Source organism: Pongo abelii, chromosome 19 (genome assembly GCF_028885655.2).
Source record: "Pongo abelii isolate AG06213 chromosome 19, NHGRI_mPonAbe1-v2.0_pri, whole genome shotgun sequence".
In the NCBI taxonomy this organism is placed as follows: Eukaryota; Metazoa; Chordata; class Mammalia; order Primates; family Hominidae; genus Pongo; species Pongo abelii.
The window spans coordinates 82,480,526-82,504,799 of record NC_072004.2 but is presented as its reverse complement, the minus strand read 5'-3'; the positions used below and the strand labels follow the sequence as shown (position 1 = coordinate 82,504,799).

General features: G+C 37.4%; 1 protein-coding gene across 10 annotated transcripts in view; it reads left to right on the top strand.

Moving 5' to 3' along the window:
- Nucleotides 1-24,274, top strand: part of HELZ (helicase with zinc finger) — a 174,856-nt gene that overhangs the window by 116,615 nt on the left and 33,967 nt on the right. For all 10 annotated transcript variants that reach the window (XM_054537298.2, XM_054537296.2, XM_024235035.3 and 7 more), the window contains 8 exons: nucleotides 547-751; nucleotides 5,388-5,439; nucleotides 6,227-6,417; nucleotides 8,712-8,919; nucleotides 14,710-14,789; nucleotides 19,413-19,983; nucleotides 20,373-20,607; nucleotides 21,412-21,928. In XM_054537298.2, the coding sequence (XP_054393273.2) occupies nucleotides 547-751; nucleotides 5,388-5,439; nucleotides 6,227-6,417; nucleotides 8,712-8,919; nucleotides 14,710-14,789; nucleotides 19,413-19,983; nucleotides 20,373-20,607; nucleotides 21,412-21,928 (2,059 nt within the window). The remainder of the gene's footprint in view (nucleotides 1-546; nucleotides 752-5,387; nucleotides 5,440-6,226; nucleotides 6,418-8,711; nucleotides 8,920-14,709; nucleotides 14,790-19,412; nucleotides 19,984-20,372; nucleotides 20,608-21,411; nucleotides 21,929-24,274) is intronic.

Sequence of the window (24,274 nt, the reverse complement as noted above, 5' to 3'; positions counted from 1 at the left end):
GTATCTGTGTGTATGTATATACGTGTATGTGTATATATGTGTATGTATGTGCATATATACACACATATACATGCATGTATATGTGTGTATGCATATGTATATAAATTAGAATTATATGATTTATATTCATTATATTGAATTTTATATATAGTATATATATGTATGTAGCAAGTATGCCTAGAAGTACAAATTTTATGTGAAATGAGCTGCCATCAGTTTTGAAAACTTATTATGTGGGTAATAAAAAACATCATTTCAAATTAGTGTGGATAGGTGAGTACTGACCATATTACTTGCATTGATGAGCCACCATTAATGGAGAGCCTGTTTTATATGTACTGTAATACAAGGTATGACTATAGTTTCAAAATCAAACTTCTGGAGTCTTGTGATCTGGTGGAAAGATTTTATCTCAATCATAGATGACTATTGGGTTTAAGGATTTGAGGTTGGGGGTGGAATTTGAGATTATCTTTAGTTATTTATGTTCATTTCTGTGATCTCATCCATTGCATTGTAATCTGATCTTGTAAATCTTTTCTGTAGGAAATTTTGGGAACGGTTTATTGCCCTGTGTCATGAAAACAGTAGCCTACATGGAATCACTTTCGAACAGATCAAAGCCCAGTTAGAGGCTTTAGAACTAAAGAAGACATATGTGTTGAATCCGCTGGCACCTGAATTTATCCCCCGGGCTCTAAGACTGCAGCATTCAGGAAGTACCAACAAACAGCAGCAATCACCACCCAAGGTAAAGCCTCTGTTAATGAAATTGAAGAGGTTAAAGGGAGAAAACTGCGCAGAAGTGCCAAAGGTTTATTGGGCTGCAAGTTACTTTAAGTGTTGGAATTGAAGGTTACATTTGGCGGCAAGCGGTTTCTGCAAGGAACTTGTTTAGTGTGGACATGTAAGTGAAAATACAGTATGGTGTTTAGTCATGCTTAATGTTATAATCATTCTCAAACAATTTTTAATACCTGATAACTTCTGGTATCATTTATATAAAATAACCTTCTAATCGTCTCGACTGATAGAGTTGTTTTAGTGAGATGTGAATAAAACAAAGAAGTTTAAAAGATGATCACACTTACTAAAACATGTCCTTACATTCTTTATAAGGAATAATGTTATAATAACGATATTTGTATAAAGCAAATAATTCTGAACCTTTACTGATGATCGATTCATTTGAGGTGGTATTTGACAGAGTAAAAAAATTTGGCTGACTTCTTGAAGATGACTTTAATTGATTTTGACCTATATTTTTTGTATAGAAGCATTCCAGTCAGAGGGAGTGGAGCAGGGGAGTCAAGGCCATTTCCACTTTTGAACTGTAGTTATTTTGGACAGAGACAGCCGGCTTATTTGCTAGAGTGCCTGAAAAAAATGCTTGCACTTACCATCTAGAAAAGAAAGTTCTGAGACTGGCATGTTTAGTATTTGTTCTGTTTTTTTTTCTTTGATATTTATAATCATCAGCATATTAAAGTTACCAATAAGAATTAAAAGGGTATGTCAGTTTTGCACTTCCTTTAAAAAATGTAAATGTTTTTTTTTTTTTTTTTTTGAGAGGGGGGTCTCTGTCACCCAGGCTGGAGTGCAGTGGCACATTCTGGGCTCACTGCAACCTCTGCCTCCTAGGCTCAAGCAATCCTCCTGCCTCAGCCTCTGGAGTAGCTGGGACTATAGGCGCATACCAGCACGCCTGGCTAACTTTTGTATTTTTTGTAGAGACAAGGTTTGGCATGTTGCCCAGGCTGGTCTCAAACTCCTGAGCTCAGGTGATCTGCACGCCTTGGCTTCCCAAAGTGCTAGGATTAAAGGCATGAGCCACCGCACCAGGCCAAAAAATGTAAATCTTAATGTGTAAGCAGTAATTAATGGTTTAATATTTTGAAAATCTTTTAGCTAAATCGGTATTCAGCTGAGAAGAGAACTATTCTCTGTGTTAATATACTGTTGTATATTCTTAGTTTAATAAAAATGGACCTAATGTGCAGTAATACTTGTGATTTGGCATTTTTAGGGTATCACACATTCTACATAAATGAATCTTGTAGATTTCTCAAGCTTATACTATTAATGTATTAGCTGTTTATTTATCAGTTAAGTTACTTCTATGTGCCAGATGTTATTGTAGGTGCTAAAGGAGCACAGTAGCGAATTAGCCCCCGAGTCCTCCTGTGGCCATGTTGGAGGAGTGAGAGGAAGTGAGAGGAAGAGGAAGTAAATTGAAGGCAATTTCTACCAAGGAGATCTTGTTCAGAAGTTTATTGGGTGGGTGGAGGTAGTGGGAGATTGGGGAAACATGTCAAAAACTGGGAGATAAGCTCAGTTAAGGCAGAGATTTTTGCCTGTATTATTTGTTGCTCTCACCTCTGTGCCTAGAGCAAAATCTGGCTCATAATAGGTATTTAGAAGTATTTTTTAAATGAATGAGTAAAGCTTAAGAGAGCTTTTACAAAAGACTCCCGGTATAAGAGAACAGGGGACATGACTTTCATACATAGCTAGCTCTAGCTTAGTGTGCTACATTATTATTACTATTATTATTTTTTGAGACAGTCTTGCTCTGTCGTCCGGGCTGGAGTGCAATGGTGCGATCTGACTTACCGCAGCCTCCGCCTCCCGGGTTTAGGCAATTCTTCTGCCTCAGCCTCCCAACTAGCTGGGACTATAGCCAAGCGCCACCATGCCCGGTAATTTTGTGTGTGTGTGTGTGTGTGTGTTTTAGCAGGACAGGGTTTCATCACGTTGGCCAGGCTGGTCTCAAACTGCTGACCTCAAGTGATCCGCCTGCCTTGACCTCCCAAAGTGCTGGGATTACAGGCTTGAGCCACTGTGTCCAGCCTGCTACATTATTATTTTGTTAATAAGCTACCAAACACTGTATATTTTATATAAACTAAGTAAATTTACTGTTCTATGGTTTCTTGTTAAGTCAAAATACAAAATACAGTGACTGGAGGATTGTATCCTGTATTGAACCATGTAGAATGCTGAGTTATACTTGTGGACATGCCACTATCTTTGTACTCCATAGGCCCGAATTTGCTTTTTTTATTTAGTATACTACACAGTACCTATAGTGCTGATATATATTGTCTAGCGTGCTTCCAGCTTTACAATATAGGATTACCCTAGATTATGGTTACTATTTATTAGTTTCCTATTGCTACTGTAATGAATAAGCACAAACATAGTGACTTAACACAAATGGATTACCTGGCAATTTTATGAGTCAGATGTCTGAATTGGCTTGGTTGGTTTCTTTGCTCTGGGCTTCTCAAGGCCAGCATCAAGATATTGGCTTTCTGGGCCCTTATCTGGAAGCTCTGGAAAGAATCTGCTTCCAAGATCATGCAGGTTGTGGGTAGAATCCAGTTCCCTGTGGTTATAGGACTGATGTTCTTGTTTCCTTGGTGACTGTCAGCCGGGAATCATTCTTAACTTCTAGAGGCTTCTTACCAGTTCTCAACTGTGTCCCCTACATCTTAGAGCCAGCAGTGGTGCCTTGAATGCTCCTTTCCCTGGGAATCTCTCTTTCTTCCTCTTCCGTTGCGTCTCCCTTATTCCAGCCAGGGAAATTTCTCTGCTTTTAGGGCTCATGGGATTAGATTGGGCTCACCCACATAATCCAGGATAATCTCCCTATTTTAAATCTATAACTTTAATTAATATTCACAGAGTCCCTTTTGCCACATAACATATTCACAGGATCCAGGGATTAGGATGTGGGCCTCTTTGCAGGGGCCATTCTGCCTGCCACACTCTGATTAAATTGCTGTGTTTCCTCCACATGCTAAGCAGTTGTCCCTGGTTGTTGAGTCATTAGCAAATTAGTGATAGGTCTGGAGGATAAGAAATCTAAATGGTTTGTCACCGTTTTGGAACTGTCTTATCTGCTGTTTGTGTCACTGGCTCTCCTTTCTTCTGTCAGTGTGTGTGCTACTGGCTAATCTTGTCTCTTCTAATTGCTCCTGCTTCTCATCTTCTACTTTTGCCATCTTGATGTTTGCCTTTTTCTGTATGCTTTTCTTATCACGTCTCTATTCCTCACAAGTTTATATATATGTGTGTGTATATATATATATATATATATATATATATACATATATATAGTTGGTGCCAATCACTGTGAACATGCTTTCTCTCGAGGTTAATGGACCAACTATGATTTTTTTGGGGGTCTTTTTCTGACTTCATGAGGCTTTTTTATGACTTTCTGACTTCAGCTGCCCTTCCTCACTCATAACCAATTGACCTTAAACCTTCTGTGTTTACTGCTGATCTGAATATTTGCTCTTTCCAACAGTTAGATAGGTAGGTAAATCAAACATCATTGTATTTTTGCTTTGGTCAAGAATGAATTTTTTTTCCTGCTGTAGACATAATCCCCTCTTTAGTTTTCAGATGTAATTTACACATTTACAAATTTGTATGTGTCTAAAGGTAAGTTGCACAATGTGCTACTTTTCCTCAGTTGGCTTGATATGTGTTACTTTTAGCCCATGGGAAGAGAGAATTTTTTTTAATCCAGAAATTCAGAACCATTGTCTCTTCAAATACTGTTTCTGCCCACATGTCATCATTTTTAATGGTAGACTAAATATACCATTATGTGAATTTGCTATTGCTTATTTAATAAGTCCTGCACTGATGGGCATGTAGATTGTTAACATTTATTACACACAGAAACCATGCTCTCTGTGCCCAAATTCATGATTACTTCATTTGGATAAATTTCTGGAAGTGCAGTTACTGGGTTAACGTATGTACATTTTTGATGTTGTTGATATGTATTGCCATATTGCTGTCTAGCAGTTAGCTAGATTATCTCACAAGCAAATAATGACAGTTCCCCTTTTCCTGTTTTTGTTTTTTTAAAGTAAATTTTATACTTTAATATAGCATGAATTATACTCAAAATGTCATAAATCCTAAGCCATATTTGCATTCTTTTTATTCCATTAAAGGTTCTCATCTTGAAGATTAACATTTTTACTTTGACAGACAACTTCTGTGTTTCGTGATTTGTTAGAAAATGTATAGAAACTGCAATTCTATTCCTGCAAAGGAATAGAATTTAAATCATGTTGATTGCATATTTCATTTTAATGAAAAATATTCATAAAAAAGGAATTTTAGATACCCTTAATTTGAAACAGAAAACTTGAGGCCCAGCAATATTATTTGAGATGGCTGTGACCTAATGTTTAAAAAGAAAATTGGCTCAAAGCAGTCTAATGGTTATTAATTATAGACTCACAGTTTTTAGATTTTAATTATTGATGTATACATTAATTTACATATGATTAGGAAAATGGTTATTGTTTTCTAATACTAAACATGCTTAAATTATTATACATTTGTGTTTTTCTTTAAAGGGGAAAAGTCTTCATCATACCCAGAATGATCACTTCCAGAATGATGGAATTGGTAAGTGGAAAAATTACCCTATGAAAACTTGCTTTTATGATGTAAGAGATTTTCCCCAAATTTCACCACAAGAAAGAGGAGGGTGGGGAGATGGTTTCTCTCTCTCTCTCTCTCTGACAAACACACACACACAGTCACTTTGGAACTTCTCAATTTTTTTATTCAACACTTAGGGTTTTATCAGTGCATTGATATGTTATTTCTGAAAAGGGGCGATTTTGTAGGTATTCATGTACATATCCAGAGGTTTTGAGGAAAAACATTTAAGCCTTTTATGCAACATAAATTTTCAGAAAATATTTATATCTTACAAATATCAGATCATAAAAATTTCAAGATAAAACATTTACTTAAATGATTTTAAATATTGCATAGTCGTGCTTTTAAAATAATTCCTTAACTTTCATATTGTATGTGGTTCTGTTACAATTCTAAGTCAAAACTTTATTCTGAAGAGTTGTGTAATTTTTTAGACAGAAGACTGTTTACTAGGAGTGTGTGCATAGCTTTCTCTCTTGAAAGACACATCCTGAGTTCCTCAGAAAATATTTAAAATTATGCTAGTTTATAAAAGGAATACTTTGTATAATTCAAGTTAATTTTAGGGAGCATTATAAAAATTTTTTTTTTTGTAATATGCTTTACTTTTCCACACTGATAATTCTTTGATAATAAGATATCTTAGGCAAACCTGGGAAATATATTTTGCTGTTGAATGATTTAAATTATTTTTTCTAGATGACTGTGTACAGCTATTGAGTGCATCCTTTTTCTGTTTATTTTTCAGTTCAGCCCAATCCTTCTGTACTTATTGGCAATCCTATTAGAGCATATACTCCTCCACCCCCTCTTGGACCTCACCCAAATTTGGGAAAATCTCCAAGCCCTGTTCAAAGAATAGATCCTCACACTGGGACAAGTATTCTTTATGTACCTGCTGTCTATGGAGGGAATGTAGTTATGTCGGTGCCTTTACCTGTAAGTGGACATTCGAAATACTTTCTATTGAATCAAGTAAAATAGGTCTCACTAAAATGGTTCTAATCCCAAATAGTATTCTACCAACTTCTTTTTTAAAAAATATTTTCAGTGCTGATAATCTTCTTTTAAAGCAAATGTTACCTCTAACCTTGAAATTATGAGTTGTTGCTTACAATTTGTTATTAGGTTACTAGTGACTATGAAGAAATTATATTTCAATTTAGAAACGTTTGTAATATTTTGTTTTGTTTTTTTTGAGATGGAGTTTTGCTCTTGTTGCCCAGGCTGGAGTGCAGTGGTGTAATCTTGACTCACTGCAACCTTCGCCTCCTGGGTTCAAGCGATTCTCCTGCCTCAGCCTCCCGAGTAGCTGGGATTACAGGCATGCACCACTACGCCCGGCTATTTTTTTTTTTTTTTTTTTGAGACGGAGTCTGGCTCTGTCGCCCCGGCTGGAGTGCTGTGGCGTGATCTTGACTCACTGCAAGCTCCGCCTCCCAGGTTCACGCCATTCTCTTGCCTCAGCCTCCCTAGTAGCTGGGACTGCAGGCGCCCGCCACCACGCCCAGCTAATTTTTTTTGTATTTTTAGTAGAGACGGGGTTTCACCGTGTTAGCCAGGATGGTCTCGATCTCCTGACCTCGTGATCTGCCTGTCTCGGCCTCCCAAAGTGCTGGGATTACAGGTGTGAGCCACCACACCTGGCCATGCCCGGCTAGTTTTTTGTATTGGTAGAGACGGGATTTCCCCATGTTGGTCAGGCTGGTCTCAAACTCCTGACCTCAGGTGATCCACCCGATTTGGCCTCCCAAAGCGCTGTGATTACAGGCATGAGCCACTGTGCCCGGCCACCTTTGTAATGTTTTAAAATATTTTATTGAGGAAAATTGAGCTAAAAGTTAACGGAGCTAATGAATTGGTCTCGTTTTGTAAAGTGATGTTTTCATTTTATCTTTTTATTTTTGTATAAGTCAAAAACTGTTCCCAAGAAATACAGGACACAGAGAGGCTTGGATTAGTCTAGTTCACTTGGATCTAAATTGATTTGAGAAATTCCACATCTTGTGAAATCTTAGCTACTACTTAAAAACATTACTCTATCCTTTGTAAGACTATAGATTTTTAGAGGCCGTCCGTCTTGTATATAAACCCATTTTCTCTTTCTTTAGAATTTTTGAATATTTTGTTAATTTGCTGACATGAGTATTTTCAATTCAGGAGTTTTAGCCTTGGAAACAATTTCTTTCATTTAAGGCAAGCACTGTAATTTCAGGCTGAGATGATCATTGCCAAAGGTTTTTGGCAACCTTGCCCACACTCCAGAATGGGAAAATGCTTAGCTGCAAACATTTCTCAGCCATGTTGGTCAGGATAGTTCACAATCATGACAGCCAAGGAGAATGACTGTAAATGAGAAATACGTAATTCATGCCCACTCCCCATAGACTTCAGACTTTGGATTTTAGCAGAGTTATTTCTTCCAGACAGCTTGGCAACACTATACATCATCTGCTTTAAATAGTAAGTCCCTTAGTATTTATGTTTCACATTACTAGGTCAAGGAGACTTCTATTTTGTAAGGTTTCTGAGAGTTTGCATTTAACAGTTATAATAAAATAATAGGAGCAGTAGCTCAGATGTCATTGTATTTATTCCTTTTATGTTAATATGCAGAGATTATATATCTAGACACACTTAAACAAGTTTTCTGTTTTTGTATTTTAAGGTAGAGTTGAATTAAAAGCACAGATGACCTATTTGAATTTTACCTATAATAAATGAACATTAAATGATGTGGTTACTCATATTAAGTTGGAATACCAGTTTTTTGAGTTGAGACTCCTTAGGCTAAGTTCTTCCTTAACTTTTCCCCCTGTCTATTAAACTATGTTTCTATGCAATTATGACTTTAAAAGATTATTTTTATGGTAATCTGACATGTATACATTCATATGGAGGGGAAATAAGTAAATACTGTAAAATGATTTAATGCCTCAAGGAATAATTACCAATTTTAAGCCCTCAGTTTCTTCCTAATCTGAAAAATGATCTATTTTCCATTACATACTAAAGGTTCAGGGAGCTGTTTTTTAGCCAGTTAAGACACAATTGTTACTATTAGCATCAACTTTGTAGTTATTTATTTTGAGAAAGTTAACATCTATGTGTGTGTGTGTGTGTGTGTGTGTTTATATGTCTTTGTGTGTTTGCTTTTCCCTAATCAGCAGCACTCTAGCAGTTTGCCTTCCAAAATATACTTAATGCATGTATTTTATTTTTTAATAACCTAGGTACCATGGACAGGATACCAGGGTAGGTTTGCAGTTGATCCTCGAATTATTACACATCAGGCAGCAATGGCCTATAACATGAACCTATTACAGACACATGGACGAGGATCTCCTATTCCTTATGGCCTTGGACATCACCCACCTGTCACCATAGGCCAGCCACAAAATCAGCATCAGGAGAAGGATCAACATGAGCAAAATCGAAATGGTAAGTTGTACTTTGCTGTTCTCCTGTTCCTAAACTGATGACATGTAAGGTTTTAGCCACATAGAAAGTTCCTTTAACAGTATGATTGTTAACTTTTTCATGGATTATAGACCTCTTTGAGAGAGAATCTACCAGCACTTTGGGAGGCCGAGGCGGGCAGATCACGAGGTCAGGAGATGGAGACCATCCTGGCTAACACGGTGAAATCCCATCTCTACTAAAAATACAAAAAAATTAGCCGGGCATGGTTGCGGGTGCCTGTAGTCCTAGCTACTTGGGAGGCTGAGGCAGGAGAATGGCATGAACCTGGGAGGCGGAGCTTGCAGTAATCCGAGATCACGCCACTGCACTCCAGCCTGGGCGATAGAGTGAGACTCCATCTTAAAAAAAAAAAAAAGAAAAGAGAGACAATTTAACATATAAACTATGGATCCTCTCTCCAGAAGATACAAATTATGTACACAGATACAAAATTGAGAGGTAACCTCAGGGTGTCCTTTAGGTTAAATCCTACCACTTATGATTGGTGTCACTGAGTTTCTGAAAAAAAATATTAAATTTGAATATTTAGAGTACTTTAAAATGGTAGTCATTTAAAATTGAGATGGAAGGTCCTCTCCTGTTAAACATTTTTGTTAACTCGAAATATTTTTATGGTGTACTAAGCATTAATCTTGTGGGATTGTTGATATAAAGGTTATTTTTACTACAAATCTGCTAGAATTACAAGGAAAAATTACTGTATTTTTTATTCAAGTTTATTGAGGTATGAGTTATATACAGTAAAATTCACCCTTTTAAAACTTACATTGATGAGTTTTAACAAATATCCAGAGTTGTTAACTTCCACTAAAATCAAGATACAAGATATTTGCATATTTACAAAAAGTTTCTTTCCACCCTTTGCAATCCCATCCTCCAGCTCCTAGCCCTGAGCAACCACTGATCTGACTTTTGTCCCATACTCTCTAGTATGTCATAAAAATGGAATTCTATAATTATTTGTGTCCAGCTTTGTTCACTTAGCTTAATGCTTTTGCTGTTTCCCCAGATTATATGTGTCAGTTGTTTGTTCTTTTTTACCATTAGTATTCAGTTGTATGGATATACCGCAATATGTTTATTCATCCATCATTTGATACACATATTAGTTGTATCTAATTTTTGGCCCTTATGAATAGAGCTGCTGTGAACATACATGTGAACATGTTTTTATTTCCCTTGGGTAAATACCTGGGAGTGAGATTGCTAGGCATATTATAAATATATATTTAACTTTATAAGAAACTGCCATATTATTTTTCAAAAGTGGCTGAACCATTTTTCATTTCTACTAGTAATGTATGAGATTTCCAGTTGTTCCACGTTCTCATTTGCACTTGGTATGCTCAGTCTTTTTTTTAAATTTTACTCTTGTTAGTGAATGTCTAATCATATCTCATTGTGGTATTAATTTACATGTTTGCATGTCCCTAATAATGAGTGATGTTGAGTATCTTTTTATTGTGCTTATTTTGCCATGTGTGTATCTTGTTTGATGAAACCTCTATTTATATCTATTGCCCACTTTTTTATTGGGGTGATTGTCTTCAGTTATAAGAGTTCTTTATACATTCTGGATACTAATCTTTAATGAAATATATATTTAGAAAATATTTTCTCCCAGAATATGGCTTGCCTTTTTTTTTTTTTTTTTTTTTTGCCTTTTAAAGACAGAGTCTTGCTGTGTTGCGCAGTCTGACCTTGAACTCCTGGGCTCAAGCAATCCTCTCACCTCAGCCTCCTGAGTATCTGGGACTACAGGCACATGCCGCTGTGTCTAGCTTTCGTTTTCTTAACAGTATCTTTCAAAGAGCAGCAGCTTTTATTTTTGTTGAAGTCCATTTTATCCATTTTTTCTTCTATGGATCAATGATGTTTTGGGTGTTGTGTCTTAAAAAAAATATATCTAACCCAAGATCTTCTTTTATGTTTTCTTCTAGAAGTTTTATAGTTTTTAGGTCTTACATTAATGGTCCATTTTGAGTTAAATTTTATATATAGTGTAAGGGTAAGGACTGAGATTTTGTTGTTATTTTGTTTTAGTTTTGCATATGTATGTTCAGTGATTCCAGCACTATTTGTTGAAAACTCTGTCCTTCCTTCATTGAATTGCCTTTGCACCTTTGTTGAAAATCAGTTGATCCTATATGTGGATCCTTTTTATTAATGCATATGTTTATGTTTACACCAAATATGCTGTCTTGATTATTATGGCTTTGTAAAAGTCTTTAAATCAGGTAGTGTTAAGTCCTCCAACGTTGTTCTTTTTCAAAATTGTCTATTCCAGGTCTTTTGCATTTCTGTGTATTTTAGGATCAGCTTGTCAATTCCTACTAAAAAGCCTTCCGGGATTTGGATTGACATTGTGTTTAATCTTTAGGTCACTTTGGGGAGAATTAACATCTTAACAATACTGATTCTTCTGATCTTTGAACGGAGTATATATCTCTGCATTTTTTTCTATTAGGTTTTTATTTTTTTTCAGCATTAAAAAAAGTTTTCAGGCCGAGCACGGTGGCTCATGCCTGTAATTCCAGCACTTTGGGAGGCCAAGGTGGGCAGATTACCTGACATCAAGAGTTCGAGACCAGGCGTGGCCAACATGGAAAAACCCTGTCTCTACTAAAAATATAAAAATGATTTGGGCATGGTGGCGCATGCCTGTAATCCCAGGTACTTGAGAGGTTGAGGCAGGAGAATCGCTTGAACCTGGGAGGCGGAGGTTGCAGTGAGCCGAGATCATGCCACTGCACTCCAGCCTGGGTGACAGAGCAAGACTCTGTCTCAAAAAAAAAAAAAAAAAAAAAAGTTTTCAGTATATACAGTCTTTGTACATATTTTGTTAAAGTGAAAGCTTAAATGAATATAAGAATTTATAATTTTCTTCTTCAGTAATACATTCCAAAAATACCAGTATGTTGTATTTTTATTTTCATTTAGTTCAGTATGCTTCCTAATTTCTCTTGAAATTAGACCCATGGATTATTCAGAAAGGTGCTTTAGTTGCTGATTATTGGTGATTTTCTAGAAATTTTTCTGTTACTGATTTGTACTTTAATTCCATTGTGTTAAGAGAACATATTTTGTATGACTTGAATGCTTTTGAATGAGATTTGTTTCACAGCCCAGAATATGGTTTATTTTGGTAAATGTTCTGTGTGTACTTGAGAAGAATAGATTGCTCTGTAAATGTTAATCAGGGGCCGGGCATGGTGGCTCATGCCTGTAATCCCAGCCCTTTGGGAGGCTGAGGTGGGCGGATCATCTGAGGTCAGGAGTTTGAGACCAGCCTGGCTAACATGGTGAAACTCATCTCTACTAAAAATGCAAGATTAGCCAGGTGTGGTGGCACACGCCTGTAATCGCAGCTACTTGGGAGGCTGAGGCAGAAGAATTGCTTGAACCTGGGAGGTGGAGATTGCAGTGAGCCAAGATCATGCCATTGCACTCCAGCCTGGGCAACAAGAGCAAAACTCTATTTGAAAAAAGAAAAAAAAATGTTAATTAGGTCAAGTTGGTTGGTAGTTGTTCAGGTCTATTGTATCCTTGCTGATTCTACTCTTTCTATCGACTACTGAGGAGGGGTATTGAAATCTCCCAATACAATTGGTATTTGTCTAATTTTCAATTTTCAGGTTTCTGAGTTCTATGAGTTCTTGATGAATTTTGAAGTTCTATTATTAGAAGATAAATGTTTATGATTGTGTAATCTTGATTAATTAACTCATTTATCATTATGGAATGACCTTCTTTGTCCCTGAAAATATTCTCTGGTTTGAGATCTACTTTGTGTGATATCAGTGTAGCCTCTTCAGCTTTCTCTTATCAAGTGATAGCATGGTGTATGTGTGTGTGTGTGTGTGTGTGTGTGTATTTTTACCTTTTACTTTTAATCTATTTGTGTCTTTATATTTAAAGTTTATTTTAGATAACATATAGGTGGCTCTTGATTTTTTAAAATCTAATGTGACAATCTCTGCCTTTTAATTGGGGTGTTTAGACCATTTGCATTTAATGTGATTGTTGATATAGTTAAGTTTGATTCTATCATCTTTCTATTTGTTTTCAATTTGTCCAATTGATTTTTCCCCTTTCTCCTTTTATTCTGCCCTCTTCTGGATTGGTAGAGTATTTTTTTTTTAATGACTCCTTTTTGTCTCCATTGGCTTATCAGTGACAACTCTTTGTTTTATTATTTTGCTAGTTGCTTTAGGGTTTATAGTATAAATCTTTAACCTATCACAGACTACTTTCCAATTTATATTTTACCACTTCATTTACAGTAAAGGAAGCTTAAAGTATGCTATTTTTTCTCTCCTAGCCTGTATGCTATTGTTATCGTGTGTTTTACTTTTACATATATTAGAAATCCCCAAAACATAATTGTTATTTTTGTTTAAACAGCCAAGTAAAAGAGTTCTAAATTATAAGAAAAATAGTCTTAAGTATTTACCCATGTGTTACCATTTCTAGTAATTTTTCTTTCTGTATATTGACGATTCCAGCTGATACAATTTTTCTTCTGCCTGAAAGACTTTTTAAAAACATTTGTTGTATTGCCGGTCTCCTGGTGATGAGTTCTTTCAGCTTTTGTGTGCCCGAAAATGTCTTTATTTCACTTTCATTTTTAAAAGATATTTTTGTAGGGTGGAGAATTCTTGGTTGGCAGTTTTTATCATTTGATACTTTAATGGTGTTGTTCTACCATTTTCTCACTTGGTTTTTTCCAGTGAGAAATCTGATGCCATCCTTATCCGTGTTTTTCTGTATGTAACAGGTCTTTTTCTCCCTGGCTGCATTATAGATTTTCTTTTTATACTGGTTTTATCAGTTTGATTATGATATGCCTTGATGTAGTTTTCTTCCTGTTTCTTGTGTTTGAGGTTTGTTGAGTTGCTCAGATCTCTGAGTTTATAGTTTTTATCAAGTATGTAAATTTTTAAACTTTATATCTTTTCAGATATTTTTTTCTGTGTTGCCCCTACCACTGTTCTTCAGAGATTCTAATTACCCATATATTAGGATGCTTAACGTTTTTGCACAGTTTATGGGAGCTACTTTTTTTTAAATTCTTTTTTCTCTTTATGTTTCATTTTGGGTAGTTTCTATTCCTGTGCCTTCAAATTTGCCAGATTTTTCTTCTGTAATGTCTGTTCTGCTGGTAATTCCATTCAGTGTTTTCTTCATCTCCGATACTATAGTTTTCATTTCTTGAAGCTTAATGGTAAGGTAATTCTGGCATGATAATTCATTTTACAAAGTTCCAGTGGCATTCCAAAAAGAATGTTTTGGAACAAGAACCTAAATCAAGGATTCCTTCAAGATTCCTTTACTAAATTAGATTGAGGCGTTATTTAGATTTTTGCTTAATTGCATTTATAAGTGAACAAAGCATTGAACCTTTATAAATAGGCAAGAATGCCAAGGCCTTTAACACATCTAGTTTAAGCAAATGACACTGTAATTCCTGGAGATTGGGTAGTTTCCTTTGGGGTTATTTGATGCTTTAAGGTTTTTCCCTTATTAGGCTTTGCCTTGTCAATGAAGTTTGCTTCATTTATAAGTTTTCTTTCTTGCAGAGAAACTGTAACTCTGAAAATTTAAGAACAAAACCCAAGTAGTCATACACTGATCATAATGGGTGAAAAGTGTTTAAAGTATTCTGCCTCTTCCTCTAATATTGGATAAGCATTGGAAGTGTCATATCCACTGGAGAAAACTTATAAGGGTTTTTAAATATTTTCTTAGGTAAAAGTGATACAAATAATTCCGGACCTGAAATTAATAAGATTCGAACACCAGAGAAAAAGCCAACAGAACCAAAACAGGTATGCTGCTTAGTGACTGCGTTGTCCTAGTGGATTTAGTCTGGTTGGTCATCTTGGAATCTTGATGTTTTAAAGAAAAATACCTTCCTTTGTACACTTATCATTTATGTTTATTTTTTTCACAGGAATATAGTGAACCATATTGCCTTCTCTTTCTTCATCTTTTCTTTGGCTGTGCTATTTCATGTATCAGTATACTTTTCTCAAATTCTGTTATTCAGTGGTAAAATTGAATTTAGAGATTTTCTATGATAAGGTAGTAAATGAAGACAGAGCTACAGGTGTGTCATTACAAGTGTGTCATTATTGTGAAGAAGGAAAACTTCTTCCTCAGAGAAGGGAAGACTTCCTCAGGTCCCTCACCTTATTCTCTCATCATACCCACTAAGCCCTTAATTCTTTATCTGTCCATTCATCTATTTTCTCTGCTTCTGTGCTTATAAATTACTTAGAGAAAATCAACTGGTTGAATTAGTGCCACTGGAAGCTCTTGTTTTCTAATTTGAATGGAACCCTCAGGGCTCCCCTGCATTTCTTTCACACGTATCTCACTTCCTTTGCCCAGTTGTCTCGGTGACTCTTCTCAAGCCTGATTACCTTCCACATTCTATTATCCTGTTGGATGGCTTGCCTCAGACTGACCTCATCAGGATTTCCTCTTGTTAATTTGTAACCTTAAATTTAGCACTTTTACCATAACCCTGAGCATCCTTACTTCCTGATCACCAGGCTCAGAGGAAGAGTTCCCGTTAAGATTAATCTCTGCTTGGCGGTGGCTCACGCCTGTAATCCCAGCACTTTGAGAGGCCAAGGTGGGTGGATCATGAGATCAGGAGATCGAGACTATCCAGCCTAACACGGTGAAACCCCGTCTTTACTAAAAATACAAAAAAATTAGCTGAGCGTGGTGGCGGGCGCCTGTAGTCCCAGCTACTTGGGAGGCTGAGGCAGGAGAATGGCGTGAACCCGGGAGGCGGAGCTTGCAGTGAGCCAAGATCGCGCCACTGCACTCCAACCAGGGCGACAGAGCGAGACTCTGTCTAAAAAAAAAAAAAAAAAAATTAATCTCTCGTCTTCAACTACCACATAGACCTTGTCCCTTCTCCTCATTTATCTTTTGATTCTTTCCAGCTGTTTGTTCTTCCCTGTCAGCCTATAGCATATTTAGATCTCTTTTAGCCTAAAGTAAGCAAATTGCTTGATATACTTTTTTAAAAAGATAATTTCTTTAACCTTCATTTCCTTTATAGCTACTGCCTCATTTCTCCTTTCTTCCTCACCTCTTATTTGTTCTTTAACCCACATAGTCTACATTTCACTAAAACTATTGTGCTCTTACGAACATACTTCAAATGTAGTCTTACTTGACTTTTCTTGGTATTAGGCACTGTTTTCTACTTCTGTCTTTGACCATCTTGTTTCTTTTGTTTTCTTTGACACATTTTTACTTTTCACAATCTCTCTAACATGACCTCTGTCTTTTTAAAAAAGTTCCTGCTCAGCCTCCCCAAGCATCTGTCCCTAGTCCTTAAGTTGGGATTTCCCAGAGTTCTGTCCTAGTCCCGCCTGTCTTGCATTCTATGGTTTCTTACTATAAACCAGTCCAATCCATAATTTTAAGTATCCACTTCATGATACCGACTTCCAAATCTGTATCTCCAACCTCAGCCTAGTTTTATTTAAGCAGCTATTCTCTTTATTCAGTTACTTATATCACATAAGCATCTCTTACTCACAGCTTCTATATATGGAAGGATTCAGTACCCACTGGAGGGGCAGCAGTACAAATGAGGCAGCCAAGGAACCTCCTGATAGATAAGTGGGGGCTGCAGTGAAAGCTGAAGTGGTACGTGTTTGGGAAGTGGTGCAGAGAGAGAACGAGTGGCATGTCAGGATGGTGCACCTGCACCAGCAGCACATATAGTCAGAGGCAGCTCAGGACAAAACCAGTCACACGAGTCTTAGATGCTGTCAGAGCAACTGAAGCCAAGATATCTAAGTGTCTCTCATGTCCTTGTTTTAAAATTTCTGTTAGGATTCTTCTCTGTTAGAGAACTAGGCAACCTGAAGACATGTTTTGTTTTCTCTTCCACCCTGATGCTTTGTCTTGGGGCCCAGGAAAAATAAAAGAACTAGTACTGGCTCTTTTGACTCAGTGCCTCCTCAGTATTAAGAGAAAAATGATAGAGGAGAATCTGATTCTGATAGTAGCAGATGCAGGCTTATTCAGCTCTTACCATCCTCTACCTTGCTTAGGGAGCCGATTGTAGTATTGTAGAGTAGCACAGTCCTTATCTAAATTTCTGTGACGCAGACCTAGCTTCCTTTCATTGTCAAGGTCAGAAGTGATAGAGACAATTAAGATAGCAGCTTATTCATAAACAACCTTGACACCTGATTATGACCTCCCTCATGTGGCCAAACTATGTATATCAACAATATCTTCTGGAAAAAAGTATATCCCAGCTGAATATAATTTTAGTCATTGAAAAGATGGAGATTTTTGGAGGAAAATGTTTGTTTATGAAGAACCTTAATCAGGTTCTGAGACATCTGAAGAGCAGGCATTGCATACTTGGGAAAACTGAGATAGAATTGTCGTGCTTCTCACTTCTTTTTCTAGATAATTTATATATACTTAGTAATCTTAAGGGCCTAAAATTGGCCAAATTTAATGGCAATCCATTTGAGCTAGACGATTAGAGATGAGGATGCACTTGGCACACAATTTGCATCGCAACCATTTGTTGCAACAGGTTGGTCACCAAGTGTACCCCGGCTGCAACTCAGGAACAAGCTGCTTGTTCTGTTTTTGGGGAGTGGTCAGTTCTATGGCTAATTTAAGAGCCTAGGGGGAGGCAAGTGCTTTGCAATCCTCAGTCACTAGCTCATCAGTGAAACTTGTAAGGAGATTGACGTGCCAAATTTATTTACACCCCAAGCAATGCATGGAGTGTTTTGACAGAGCTGGAAAAGAAAAATTGCCTCTTTCCATCTTATGTTTTATTTTTCACATTGTCATCACTTATGATCAAACTTACATTTCAGAAGGATGACAATACTCCCCAGCTTAAAAACTTTTTGTGATTACCACAGTTTATGGAATTAAAAACAATTACTCAGTATTGAATAATTCAGGGTCTCATGTGATTGGGCTCTTGTAGTTTCCTCTGATATTGAAAAGGGAAAACTAATATATAAACAAGTGAAGTTATAGCTCTGCATACACAAAATTTCCCATGCTCTCCAAATCTGCCAGACTTTTCCTTTCTTCATCCTTTGCATAAACTGTTACCTTTACCTAGCATGTCCTTCTCTCCTCGGAATATTCCACCTCTTTTTGTAAGATTCAACTCAAATGTCATGACCTCTGTGAAACCTTCCTTAATTTTCTCAGGCACTACAGTTGCATCCTCTTATAGTACCTCTAGTGATATGTTTACATATTGTTATTTTCTACTGAACTCTAGGCCAGGGGTCAGCAACCTTCTTCTGTAAAAAGCCAGATAGTAAATCTTAGCCTTGGGGGACCACATCGTCTCTGTTGCAGCTGCTCTGCTCTATCATTATAGTGCACAAGCAGCTACAGACAATATGCAAACAAATGAGTGTGACTGTGTTCCAAGAAAACCTTATTTACAAAACCTGGTGAGCCGGAAATGGCATTGGAGTGGGGGCATGGTATATAGACCCCTGCACTAGGCTCTTGATGTGTAGGTTGAGTCTTCTTATTGCCTATTTAATTTCCAACACCAGGCACAGTGTATTGGTTGGCCACAATAAATGTTAAAGAGTGTCAATATGTAATGGAAAAATTGGCAACCAAACTAGTTACATACAAAGGTGATATAGTACTTGTTTGTTCATTTCAAAGTTGTTTAAATTGAGATACATCTTTTTATTAACATAGATATTTTTGAGGAAATATATCAGATATATAAAAACAATAAAATCAGATGGCTCACACCTGTAATCCTAGCACTTTGGGAGGCCGAGGCAGGCGGATCACCTGAGGTCAGGAGTTTGAGACCAGGCCTGGCCAACATGGCGAAACTCCATCTCTATTGAAAATACAAAAATTAGTTGGGCGTGGTGGTGCATGCCTGTAATCCCAGCTACTTGGGAGGCTGAGGCAGGAGAATTGCTTGAATCCAGGAGGCAGAAATTGCAGTGAGCCAAGATGGTGCCACTGCACTCCAGCCTGGGAGACAGAGTTAGACTCTGTCTCAAAAAAAAAAAAAGCCAAAACCACCCTAAAATCAGAAGGAAAACACATTTTAATGATTTATATCAGAATGAAATAAATGGCCATCTTTCTAAGGAAGAAAGTGTGAAATTAAAAATAATGCCCTGAAAGGAATTAAAGTAGATATGCTAATAAAATGGCAGTATCTTTTCTTATGACTCACATTTAATATGCTGTTTTTTTTCTGTGTCATCTTTTTAAATTTAAAAAAAATTTCCTTTATTTGATTGTGAGAAAGTAAATAATTGAGCACTTAGCTCTCCTGCTGGAAGATATCAATGTATCATATCCTTTAGATGTGTTAGGGTTGGGAAAATGTGGAGAGCAACTGAATTTGAATCTTCTGCGGTTAAAAAAGGCTTCTTATTTTTTTCTAGGTTGATTTGGAATCAAATCCACAGAACAGAAGTCCTGAATCACGTCCTAGTGTTGTTTATCCCAGTACCAAATTTCCTCGCAAAGATAATCTCAACCCAAGACACATAAATCTTCCCCTTCCTGCTCCCCACGCACAGTATGCAATCCCTAATCGCCACTTTCATCCCCTTCCCCAGCTACCAAGACCACCCTTTCCAATTCCACAGCAGCACACCTTGTTAAATCAGCAGCAGAATAATTTGCCTGAACAACCAAATCAGATGCCACCTCAGTCAAATCAGGTAGTCCAGCAGCAAAGTCAGTTGAATCAGCAGCCTCAGCAGCCGCCTCCTCAGCTTTCTCCTGCATATCAGGCGGGACCCAACAATGCTTTTTTTAATAGTGCAGTTGCTCATCGGCCACAGTCTCCTCCTGCAGAGGCTGTAATTCCGGAGCAGCAGCCCCCTCCCATGCTGCAAGAAGGCCACAGTCCTCTGAGAGCCATTGCACAACCCGGCTCCATTCTTCCTTCGCATCTGAATAGCTTCATTGATGAGAACCCCTCGGGATTACCTATAGGGGAGGCTTTAGGTAAGTTCTGTTACTGCCAGATGTGAAAATTCAGAGATTACTTAACATGACTTGGACTGTATAATATCATTTTGGGTTAAGATTGAATCATTTCTTCACATAATGCTAGCAAAAACCCCCCATTTAGTGTGATAATCAGAAACTAGTTCTAAATGCTGTATGGTAGTATCCAGTGGATGTCAGGATCATCATTATGTAAGTGAGGAAGAGTTGTCATCATCATCACCATAACTGATTTCTGGCAGATTTAGAAAACATTTACTTCTTACCAAAACCAAATATGTAGCTACGTCCTTTGTCTTTGTGGAGAAAATATGTTAGTAAAAAACTTTAAATAATGAACTTGAAACCCCAAATTCATAAAAAATTTTTCACAAATATTTTTGCAGATCGTATACATGGGAGTGTCGCTCTGGAAACATTAAGGCAGCAGCAGGCACGGATCCAGCAGTGGAGCGAGCATCATGCCTTTCTCAGTCAGGGCAGCGTTCCATACCCACACCATCACCATCCTCACCTCCAGCATCTTCCTCAGCCGCCCCTGGGATTACATCAGCCGCCAGTGCGGGCAGACTGGAAGCTCACCAGCAGTGCCGAAGATGAAGTGGAGACCACATACTCAAGGTATTCAGCCGACTGAAAATAGCCCCTGGAATGCGACCCCCTCACTGTTCTCTTTTTTGACTGTAGTCCTTTTAGCTTCAAGCTGGAATATTGCCTCAGAGAAATTGGATGCTGGCCTTCCAAGCACACGCTACACAGTTCTCTTGTTGGCTCTAAAATACAGAAAACTCATTTAGAAGTAACTCTTCTGCAAATATAGGCATGGATGATCTACTATGGGTTGGAAATTAACTTGTTCCCTTGCTTTGTGGTCTTTTCTGTGAGAGAAACATACCATCACTGTGAGCGGGTTTTTTTATTTAGTAGTAATACTTGCAAAAATGAATAAAGACAGGAGTAAATTTGTGGTTAAAAGCTAAAAATTATATCATTAATTATTTTTCTGGTGGCACAGAATTCTACATTCCTATAATTCCAGCTACATATGAGTGTTTGGTCCTAACTCTAAGCTTGTTTCTATGGCCAGTGTCACATGAATGCTCTGAAGTGTTTCGTTACCCCTTCTGAGTAAGGCCCACCATCATGGTGACCTTGTATAGCTTCCAGTTGTCAAAGATGTATAGAGACAAGGACAGATGTTTTTAATACAATGGGAACAGAAAGAAATCAGGTAATTGAGCATATTTAATGTCTTCACCTCAGCATCTATTGAGTGTTAATGCTTACATCTGAGATGAATTAATGCCAGTTCTAGTTACTGGTACTATGATTTTGTTTGTTGAAAATACATGTATAGTTGTCTAAGCTCTCCTTAATGTGATGGAGCCTTTTGTTTTCTCCTCGTATTTTATTGTTTTCATGTAGGTTTCAAGACTTAATCAGAGAACTGTCTCATCGTGATCAAAGTGAAACACGGGAACTAGCTGAAATGCCACCACCTCAGTCAAGACTTTTGCAATATAGACAAGTACAGAGTAGAAGCCCACCAGCAGTCCCATCTCCCCCATCCAGTACAGACCACAGTAGCCACTTTTCTAACTTTAATGATAACAGCAGAGACATTGAAGTAGCCAGCAACCCAGCATTTCCACAGCGCCTCCCACCCCAGATATTCAACTCACCTTTCTCGTTGCCATCTGAACACCTTGCCCCTCCTCCCTTGAAATACCTGGCACCTGATGGAGCATGGACTTTTGCTAACTTGCAGCAGAATCACCTAATGGGGCCAGGTTTTCCCTATGGCCTACCTCCATTGCCTCACAGGCCACCGCAGAACCCTTTTGTACAAATACAGAATCATCAACATGCTGTTGGTCAAGAGCCATTTCACCCATTGTCATCTCGAACAGTATCTTCTTCTTCGCTCCCTAGCTTAGAAGAGGTAAATGTCTTCTTCTTTTCCTTTTGTTATTAGTTGATTGTGAAAAATATCATTATTTATTGATTTGATAATAGGAAGGCACAGATCTTATTGAATTTAACAGCGTATTAAAGATAATCATTTCTTGGGAATTATTTTAATTGCCACCCTCCTATTGTATTTCAGATTTTGTAAAATGGACACTTTTGTTGAAACATGAAGCTGCTTAAAAGTCTTATTGCTGTTTAAAGAAAATATTGAATATCTGAGGACTGTATTCAAGGAGCTTTGTCTTTTTTTAATCTGAGGAAATGGCTTTTAGTGATTCATCTTTTTGCTTTAAGTTACATGTGTTAATTATAAATTTGTTAATGAGAACTTTCCAAAGATGCTGGCTTTTCAGCCAGTGCCAGCTCCAAGTGCTGTGCTCCTTCTCCTGCCACTCAGCCTGGTGCTTTGTTAGACCCAGGGACTCTGATTCCCAAATATCAGAATTTGCAGATTTTTAACATAAAATTGACTGTGCTAAACTAAGCATTTTAAGTTAAACTGAATTTTATCTTAAAATACTTAGATATTTCTGCTGGGCGCAGTGGCTCACGCCTGTAATCCCAGCACTTGGGGAGGCCGAGGCGGGCGGATCACGAGGTCAGGAGATCAAGACCATCCTGGCTAACACGGTGAAACCCCGTCTCTACTAAAAATAGAAAAAATTAGCCAGGCGTGGTGGCGGGCACCTGTAGTCCCAGCTACTCAGGAGGCTGAGGCAGGAGAATGGCGTGAACCCGGGAGGCGGAGCTTGCAGTGAGCCAAGATGTGCCACTGCACTCCTGTGTGGGCGACAGAGCAAGACTCTGTCTCAAAATAAATAAATAAATAAAATAAAATAAAATAAAATACTTAGATATTTCTAAAGAGCATCTTTATGGACTTTTTTTGCTATGAAAAACTTAGTAATTCCAGGTTATAAAACTTCCAAAGCAGTACCATGTGGTGTAGGCTATAAAAATGTCTAGCTGATCCCATTAAATTTGCAGTGATTAAAGATAAGAATGTGTATAGCTGGTTGTAGTCATATTAGACAGAGACATCTTAAATCAGGATAAAGATTTCTAATTTTGATATATGAAAAATGCTTTTTTGATATTAGCTTCATTTTGGCAGTTTCAGAATGATATCTAAAGGCCATTAGAAATAATTGATTCACATTTTACAAGTTGCCTGCTATAGATGCTAATTAAAAGTCAAGATTCATAGGGAAAGCTGTATGTCTTATTTGTAGGGATTTAGAGGCAGTCTGTTCAAATTGTCCCAGTATTCATTGATTGGCTCATTCTGTATAGCTGTCATTAAAACAACTTACTGTGATTTTAGGCTCTTAAAATAAGTTAGAAGCATAATAAAGATGAATTGGTATCTACATATATGTATTGTGAGGATCTAGAATTTTGGAACCATACTTTACAAAAATTTGGCACACATCTGACAGTCTTTCAGATTATAATGAACAGTAGTTTTACAACTGAGCAGTAATGTAATTTTCAGTTAAGTGATGTTTTAGCTATTTATAATAAAATTCACATAAAATTCACCATTTTAGCCATTTTACATTGTACAATTTGGTGGATTTTAGTGTATTCACAATGTTATACAGTCATCACTACTGTCTAATTCCAGAACATTTCATCACCCATAAAAGAAACCCCATAACTGTTAAGCAGTTACACCCCAATTTCCCCACTCTCAGATTAGTAACCACTAAGCTACTTTCTGTGTCTATGGAGACATTTCATAAAAATTGAGTCATACAGTATGTGGCCTTTTATAAAAATTGAGTCATACAGTATGTGGCTTTTGAAGTGCATCCACACTGTAACTTAGGAGTGGAGTTCTTGGGTGATGTAGTAAGTCTATGTTTAACCTTTTGAGGAACTGCAAACTGTGTTCTCTGCACATTTATATTCCCACAGCTATGTATGAGGATTCCAATTTCTCTATATACTCGCTTTGTAAAAAAAATTATAACCATCCTAATGGGCGTGTAGTAGGATCTCATTGTAGTGTTTTTGTTTGTTTGTTTGTTTGTTTGTTGACACAGAGTCTCACTCTGTCACCCAGGCTGGAGCGCAGTGGCATGATCTTGGCTCACTGCAACCTCCGCCTTCTAGGTTCAAGCAATTCTCTTGCCTCAGGCTCCCGAGTAGCTGGGACTACAGGCGCCCACCACCACACCCAGCTAATTTTTTTTTTTCTTTTTGTATTTTTAGTAGAGACGGGGTTTCACGATATTGGCCAGGCTGATCTCAAACTCCTGACCTCAGGTGATCCACCCTCAGCCCCCCAAAGTGCTGGGATTACAGGCGTAAG